This window comes from Tachypleus tridentatus, chromosome 8 (genome assembly GCF_004210375.1).
Source record: "Tachypleus tridentatus isolate NWPU-2018 chromosome 8, ASM421037v1, whole genome shotgun sequence".
Classification (NCBI taxonomy): domain Eukaryota; kingdom Metazoa; phylum Arthropoda; class Merostomata; order Xiphosura; family Limulidae; genus Tachypleus; species Tachypleus tridentatus.
The window spans coordinates 41,704,013-41,713,257 of record NC_134832.1 but is presented as its reverse complement, the minus strand read 5'-3'; the positions used below and the strand labels follow the sequence as shown (position 1 = coordinate 41,713,257).

The window sequence follows — 9,245 nt, the reverse complement described above, 5'->3', positions numbered from 1 at the left end:
TCTGTACTTAAAAAAAAAATTGAGAATGACCATTAACTATGTAACAAAAGAAAAAAATTAATTTTTGCAGCCTAATTTACCACATTGTTAATGAGGTAAATGAACAACATATTAATGTAAACACAATATATCAACACATTGCACGTATTACTTAATCTCTTTTTCGAAAGGCTTGATGAAAGGTGAACCCCTCATAGTTTGAGTTTTAACAATGTGATCATCCAAGAGAAGTTGAATATCATCTACAGATGAGAGTATATAGGTTCCTGTTTCTCGATATGGCACCATGACAAACTCCATCTGAAATTTGTCAACAATACTGAATTACCAGAACCAAAATTTAATCAGTTACTGCAAGAGCAATTACATCTAATAGATTTACTATTCCATTTTATACATTTTATTCATGTTGTAGATTTAATCAAAAAAACTTATGATTTTTGACATGAATATTACCTGATATTTGTTAACTTATATTCCAGTGGGTTTAAAAATATAATAAAATATATTAAGAAAAAAAATAAAAAGGTATTTTTGATGGTCACCAATTACTAGTAAGTATATAAAGAACTCAAATGTATATGAATATATATATATATATATATTCATTTTGTACATTGTCTTTTCAAAAATCAATGGCAAGCACAAGCTCTTTAAATTGTTTTACAGTGTTAATATTAGTGTATCTTGGAACCATAAAAAACATAAGCTATGTCTTACATCATCCCATTCTTGTATCATTTTTCCAAGGCTTTTCCAGACTGTATTCTTTGCTGGCTGATTCACTGATTAATTCAAACTGAGACACAAACTCATCAAGGCTCAGGTCTATGATCTTGGCCAGTGTAGTATTGTCATCAGCATGGAGTGGAAAACCAATCGCATCTGAAATCTGATCCCAGTGACGGTCTCGTAGACCTGGATTACACAAGGTTTGAATTAAAGGCAAGTTGTCTTTAAAGTCTTCAATTTTAGTCTTGACCTGAAAAAAGTTTAAATATATACTATGTCACTATGTGTATTGGGACAACATAATCATCTACATTGTGTTTTAAAATCAGATATCCAAATTATTAGAGAATGAGCCTAACTTAGGTGTTAATCACACCTTGAACTCTTTAAAAATCCAAAAGTAGCTAGTATACAACATAAAATAACTAAAAGAACACACCATTTAAAATGGTTTTAAAAAAAGAGGACTAAGTATTTCAAGAGCTAACCAGCTTTTATCATCCTAGATGGTGTAAAATGGTTCCCTTTTCACAGTTCAGGTTATTATTATTTTTCCCCAAAGCCTATCTTTTGAAAAATTAATTTTTGAAGGTTATTTTCTACTCTCCTTAAATTATGAATGGAGGTGGTCTGGAAATGAATATAATTACTTTATTATAAGTATGTTTTGCCAAAGCTAATGAGAAGTATGGCTTAACTTTAGTGTTGTTTTTGTATTAATCTTGTGGAGTTTTTAAAACTTTAAAGTTTCTTTGCAAGCAATACAGTAAACAACAGTGGTGAACCTTTGATGATAAAGCTGATAAATTCTCAAATTGCTGAACCTTTTGAAAAAAAATGGAGTTGGTGTGCTCTTTAAGTTATTGTATTAACTCATGTGATTGCTGATAAACTAATTCCAAGTAAGATTTTGGGATCTTTCATTTCTTTCTTTGAAGGATTATTTCAAAATATCTATGACTATTATGAAATTCATGAACAGAGTCAGTGGAGAAGAGTCCATTAGCAGTTGGAGGTGTGTGTTTCCAATAATTTTGATAATACAGTGTAAATAAACACAAACTTCATGTTTAATGTACAATTGCTTATTTTTGATTAAACTACATAAAATAAAAAGGAAATATTATACATCATATCACAAACAATAACTTATGGAAGTGATCCTGATTTAATATAATTTTAACTACATTAAACTAAGGAATTATTTTAAACAATACAAATAACTATGTTGCATTTGGAAATTCACATTAAATGATTTTATTGCACCTCTTGTTTAAAAAATATTCTTTAAACAGTCTATAACAAATAGTAAAACTTCATGGATCTAGTTTTACAGTTACATAGTAGATCTTCATGCAATGTAGATTTCTTACTTGTAGAGTAACTTTCTTAGCAGTTGGGCAGTCATTAAAGGTTTTTTCCAATTTGTACATGATGCGCCAGTAGTTACCAACTTCTTGCTCCACAAGATCAGGGTTTACTGCTCTAAGTGGTCCTTCTAACCAAGCACTTAAGTTAAGTATGTTTAATCAGAAACTTGTTGTTTATCAATCATTGTATATATATATATATATATATATGTTTTATATTTAAATATTCAAAAATTTCATAAATTTTGGATAATGCATGAAATTTTAAACATCTGTTATCTATTATAATAGTTTCTGTTAGAATATCCTAAACTTACCTGTGTTTCTTGTTAAAATCAACAGTAACTTCATATAGTTTCAGATATGGTAGAAGTTTTGCCAGCAACTGTGGTCTTTGAGGATAGTTTGTTGTTGACCAACCAAAGGATTCTTCTTCCATATTGAACTGGTCAACTTTATCAGCAGCTTCCTGAAGGTGTTTTTCTAGTTTTCTAGCTTTCTTCAAGTATCTAGACACTTCTTGCAGCTCCCCCATTGTTGTCAATTCCTCAATTTGAAAACCATAACTCTCTAACTCATCAATAAACATCCTTCTATGAACCTGAGTTTTAAAAACCAAGTAACCAAATTAAAACAATGTATTACTTACATAATTAAAAAAGAACGTTTTCTAAGTTTATCAGACTAGCCCTAGCTATTTTCAATAATATTTGAATTACTTCAGTTTCACTTGCCAAAACTTGAAAAATTCCTCAATAAACAAATTGGTGTATATTTTATTTACATAAATATTCCTTTCTAATCTTTCGAAATGGATTGAAGCTATCCAACAACCTTGCTTAGGTATGTCACTAAGGCTCTCTCCATTTGTTGTTGACAAACGGTTGTAAAACAATTTTTGCTCATATTGAGAAACAAAATACTATGATCAGTAATGAAAAGTATGTATAAAAACAATATTTAGATTAAGTTGTTTTTTATCACCAGACATATCACAATGTTTAGTATAACATTTCCCATCATATGTATGATACAGTTCAAAACTGCAGTTCTTAATGAATTTAGCATCTAATTTATGCAATTTTAATTTTCCTATACTGAAAATGTATTTCTACTTATCTCTATAACTTATATACTTATATAACTACTTACCTCCTGATGAAACTTTGTAGAATGGACGGCAACTGCCTGTTGTGGAGACACAAGTGTAGAAAACGACGTTTCCAAAGTCTTCTGCCTTTCGTCTTCAAGTCTTGAAGAAGAAAGGTGGAAGACTTTCAAAACATTGTCCTCTCCACAACAGGCAGTTGCTGTCCATTCTACAAAGTTTCATCATCTACTCTGCCTAAACAATCTATCAAAGAATACTTATCTCTTCTCACATAAATAGTTCAATACTGCCCTTTTTTATGCAAAAAATATATTTACATATACCACAAGCATTTTATTTCTCTTCTATTAGAATTGACTGATTCCCATGTGTCTGTCATGCAAATCATCATGCATGAACCCTCTACTGAAAGAAGTGTGGCATACCTGAATGATGCATGCAACTCTCTTTATTCCATCCTACAGAACTGTCACTTTAAGTTTTGGCAGAAGACAGAAGCACTGGTATACAGTGAGAGAAAGGGTGAGAAGCGTGAGAAGTAGTAAGTATCTATTGAAAATACATTTTCAGTGAAGGAAAATTATAACTTCTGACATAGTACCTTAACTCCTCTCGCATACATAGCTAGAATCCCATATTGAATGGGTGGAGAGACTGAAGCAAAGAAAATAAAGAAGCATCTAAAGGGCACCCCTTAAAATGAAATAGCAGATTTGAAGGTCTGATGAGGGAAACCACACAAATTCCGAACCAGATATACTTTTCGTCCATCTGAGAAAGATGTTGCATATATGGGCAGAAAACAGAACACATCCAAATGGAAGAGAACTAGGTTTGGAAAGTGATCCAAACCAAGCGATATTTAGAAAGTTCAATCCCAGAAGTATAAAAGTGGGTAAAATGAGAGGATGTGCTCCTAGGTGTAAAGTGGATAGGGTGCAATGGACTGCTACATGACAAATCAACTACATCCAAAACCCATGCTGCTGGGAACCACCATCCATATGGGAGTAGGATGAGGATAATACCATCAGTAAGACAACTACAATCGACATCCCAGCAGTTTGGCAAGGGTGGGAAAGATGATCTTACCAACTTCATCTCAAGTTTATGACACTGGAAGGAATCTAGTGCTACCAGACTCATGAATGAGCACATGTGAATATAAAAAATTGATAAATTGATCAGGAAACCTGACATCTGGTATTAAAAGAAATCTATATAATGTACATCACATCCTTCAAAAGTGAATTAACTGCAACCACCCTAAACACATTAACATCCTTGGAACAAGGAATAAGAAACATTGAGGGATAATGGAAGGGAAAGAACCATAACAATCTACAGTCACCTCCATCATGACCCACAACACAGATGGAGTATTAATAAAAGAGGAATTATAGACATCTGTAACACATATGAGAAATTACATTGATTAGTTTTACTCTAAATCCAAAACCCATCCACTGCAAACAACGACTGAAGAAGAATCAGAATGGAACATTATAAAACGATGTATGGTCGGGTGGAGAAAATGTACAAAACATGATCCACAGTGAGAAGCTCCAGAACATGAATAGGATAAAACTTTGTGGTTGCATACCAAAAACACCGAATCATCCATTAGATCAAACCATGCCCCACAATGGGATGCATCAATGAAATGTGGAAAACCAGGGGAGAAGGATGAAGCAGGAAACCAGCTGACACATGAGTCATATCTAGTCATCAACACCAAAGGATGACAAGGGTAAGAGGAAGGATTATAAAAGCCAACAAAGAATCTCTGAAAAGCTCCAGTGCTTGTGAAAAGCCCACAAGAGAGCCCTCATATGAGCCTGACCAAATAAGATAAAGCCAATCATCAAAGATGTGCCCTAAAAGTGAAAGAACATTGCAATCTGTAATTGAACTGAAAACCCAACAAACTAAGCTGAAGAAGAGAAAGGCAGGCCAAATAGAAATGTGTGTAGAAAAAACAACAACACCCAAATGGACAAAATATTGAATAGGTTACAGTAAGGACTCCTACAAATTGATTAACAGCCCAATATAGCTGCTTCCAGGAGCAGCTGATAAGGGTAACATACAACAAAAGAAAGTGGAATGTGCAACCTGAGAACAGACAAGTAACAAACTGATGTTCTGAATACCCAAGAAAACAGATAGAGCAGAAGTAAATCCTCAAGGCAGACCATAAAACAGAGAAACCATTCCATATAGAATAAACCAAAGAGATGGTTGCAAGTGAAGAATTATTGGGATATGATAATAATCATTCCTATTTGTCATTGATAAACCTGGAGAAAAAGCCCACTTAAGGGTGAGAAATGATTCCAAGGCCAATTGAGACAGAGGGGAAACAAGAATGAAATGGGACAAGCCTAGTACAGGCTACCAGTCTCCAGTTTATTATGAGGACAACAAATATCCTGGAATAATAGCCTGGAGAAAGATGATGAACTGGTGCAAATGTTCTGTAGAAAGAGAAAATCTTATATGTTTGAAGACAGACAACACTTGGTGGCAGGATCCCAAGTCATGGGGAAAGAAAAGGGTACCAAGAACAAAGGAGGTAGAGAAGGGCTAGTGGGGTTAATCCTGAGAAACCCACGGAACTGTAGTGAAAGATCACCAAAGGATACAATATAGTGAGACTCCCAGTATACAACAACCCTGTGGTTAAACTCCAGTATTGTTAGTGGCTTGCCCATAAATATTGAATAAAAGGTCAAAATGAGAAAAGGATAGGCAGATAAAAATCAGGAGAAGAAAGGAACAGGGGTGTGTTGTGGCTCCAGCTGTGACAAACATGAAACCAAAGAGGAAAAGGTTGAGTGTTGATGAACAAATTAGATATGTGATTCCACAGTTTCACATATATGATCAAACAGATATTGCCAAAGAAAAAATTCTCTAAATAACATAGGTGACAAAGGTACCAAGGACAAGGTCACATCATGACTCCAAAAGTCCAAACTACAGTGAAACCATGTATGTAAAGAGAGAAGTGAAGATGACTACTGAGTCAACATGGAGGTAATAAAGAATCACAGAAAAGTGTAGAAATATATAAAGCATGACATACCTAAGAAATCATGTAAAAATGCCATATTAAGCCTATTTAATTTTGCAAAGGGGTAGGGAAAAACACAGCATAAAAAGGCTATGAAATCTTCAAAGAGGATTGGTTTGTTAGTGGAGCAAGTTCAAAAGAAGAAAACTGACCCATATAACAATCAAATCACATGTTGGATAACAGCAGAAAATCCAATGATGAGTTTTCTCCAACTGCAGCCTGTGAAAATAGTGCTTGAGGTATAACATCCAGAGTGGGAACATGAACCTCAGAATTCATTGTGGAAATAATTACATCAAACAAAAGTGATTGATCTAGAATATGTAAGTGTGAGAAAAAAAGGAAAGACTGGGAAGCTAAGTTAAAGATTTCTTCAATATAAAGAAAAAGAATAATAATGAAGACATCCAACTTCAGAAACTAAACTATTAAAATCAGAATGCTCATGAAGAGCCACAAAAGAAAAAACAACATCTGAACATGAGTACTGCCAAATGCCAGTGGAATAAAATAGAGGGAGTCATGTGTGTCCTTAGAGTAGGTTGCACTCCTAGGGTTGACTCATGATTATTTGATTGAGAGACATATTGGAATCAGCCAATTCCATGGATAGGAGACAGAAGATTTTTTTTTGCATATATAGGGCTGTACTGAATGAGAATAGCTATTTATGTGTGAAGAGATAATGCATTGTATTGGATATTTTGATATTACATTCAATATCACAAAATGCAAATTCTTTGAGGTTATTCATATTCACTTCTTACATAATGAATATATTGATAATTTAAAACAAGCAAAACAAAATGCATCAACAGAAGTGAAAAAAAACCATAATGGGTAAATTAAAACTATAATAGTACAGCAAGGTTTGTGCTAGCTACAGGTGCTTTTCAAAAGTTGAATAAAATTTAAAATAATGACATTTTTAAATAAATATTTTTGGAAGTGCTGAATCTAAGAGATATTTTATAGTCTTTAAAAATTTATAAAATATCATGACCACACCCAATAACACATAAAGTGAAAGAAACCTTAATTATCAGTATTTTTAACTAGTCTATGAAACACTAAACATTATTACACTAAATTGAATAATTATGACCAGAACTATCCAGTTTATTGGACATTAAAACCATAAGCATAAAAAACCTTTAGGGCTTCTTGAAATTCAACGTCTTTTTCTTGTATAATAGCATGGTGGTTAATGAATACTTCATCCATTCCAGCTTGCCACTGAAATGCTTCAGAGTTTTGTTGGATTTCTAAAGGTGAAAGTGGTAGGTACTCCACAATGTAAGATATTTTGTGACAACACTCCATTAGAGCATCCTTTAGTTGTGGCAGTTTATTTTTTTTCACATCTTCAATAAATGCCTCAAAAATAAAATAAAGGATTAATTTGATTATAACAGAGTATAATTTTTAACTTCTGTGACTTATCTCAAAAAGCCAAAAGTAAAACAATAACTTCTAAGGTTGTGATAATACTGACATGATAATAAACAAAAATGTTGAGATCAGTGCACACAATTATTGGTATTCTACAATGAGTTAAAGATTAATAACACCAAACGTCTTGAGAATATCCTATTTATACATTTCTTTAGTTAGAAGAATTGAGCTTATGTAGATGAGAGTATGGATTTAGTGCATATGAATTTTCAGAAAGAATTTGATAAAATTAAGAAAATGATCTCTGTATTTATGGAGAATAGGTTGGTATATTGAACAGAAAACTAGTTTGATGGAAGAAAACAGAGGGTTCTTATAAATGGAGTTAAACTGGATTAATGTCATAAGAGGGGTACCTCATGGCTCAGTGTTAAGACTTTTGCTTTTTTAATTATCTTCATCACTGAAATAGATGAATGAATGGTCAATATAATACATATATTTGATGATGATATTAAGGTTTTGAGTGTTTCTGACTGTAAGGAATATGCAGTTGCTTTACAAAAGGATTTATATCATTTAGTTAGTTTGTTGAATAAATGGCATATAGCTATTTAATTATAATAAAGTAAAGCATATGAGATATTTGAATTATAAGTACAGTTTTGATGGGAGTAACCTTAACAGTGTTATAAAAGAAAAGGATCATGGTATTCTAGTTAATCAGTCTTTTAAACCATACAAGTAATGTATTATTGTTAGTTGCAAGGCACATACAATTTTATGTTGCATCTACAGAAATAATGAATACATGCCTAAAGAGGTTATAATTAATTTGTAAAGATAATTGGTTAAGCCACATTTAGAGTATTTTGTTAAGTCTTGAGCTCTTTACCTTAGGAAAAGCATTCAAGTGTCAGAAAAAATTCAGAGAAGGGCTACTAGGATTGTGCTTGAGATGGATAAGTGATCATATGAGGAATGGTTAAGATCGCTGAAACTTCTTTTTCTTGAAAAAAGAATAGTCAGAGAGGATTTAATTGAGGTGGGATTCCTTCAATTAAGACCTATCTGGTCTTTGAAATGTGTTGCCTTCATATGTACTAGAAGCAGTTAATTTAAAGGAGTTTAAGGGAAGTCTTGATAAATATTTAAATGAAAAAGGCTGGCTTTGAGTATTTTATTTTTACTTTAAAGTTTACCTTAGTGAATGTAATAGCCAGATAAACTAAGGAGTCCCTTGTTGACCTTACATTATATGTAATTATATATACATATAATGAAATCACTGAATTATGTAATGAAAGCCTTGTGACATCATAACATTCTGCAATGAAACCTCTAACACTGTTTGTTTTGTTTACAGTTTAATAACTCATTCAGAAACAATAACAACTTTTTTCAAATGGTCAGCTCAAATACACGTCATTCCTCTAATATCTTGAATTCATTATATGTTTCATAAAATATTTTAATAAAATGATATACATAAAGGATTTAATATTATTTTAATATCTATGTTTTTCAGTTTAGCATATATTTATAGACGTATGTAACT

At 32.4% G+C, this 9,245-nt stretch overlaps 1 protein-coding gene across 1 annotated transcript in view; it reads right to left on the bottom strand.

Moving 5' to 3' along the window:
- Positions 1–721: 721 nt before the first annotated feature.
- LOC143223890 (dynein axonemal heavy chain 7-like) overlaps positions 722–9,245 on the bottom strand; it is a 71,126-nt gene continuing 62,602 nt past the window's right edge. The window contains exons 12-15 of the mRNA XM_076452365.1: positions 7,445–7,669; positions 2,420–2,703; positions 2,106–2,241; positions 722–982 (exon numbers count right to left, since the gene is read on the bottom strand). Coding sequence (XP_076308480.1) covers positions 722–982; positions 2,106–2,241; positions 2,420–2,703; positions 7,445–7,669 — 906 coding nt within the window. The remainder of the gene's footprint in view (positions 983–2,105; positions 2,242–2,419; positions 2,704–7,444; positions 7,670–9,245) is intronic.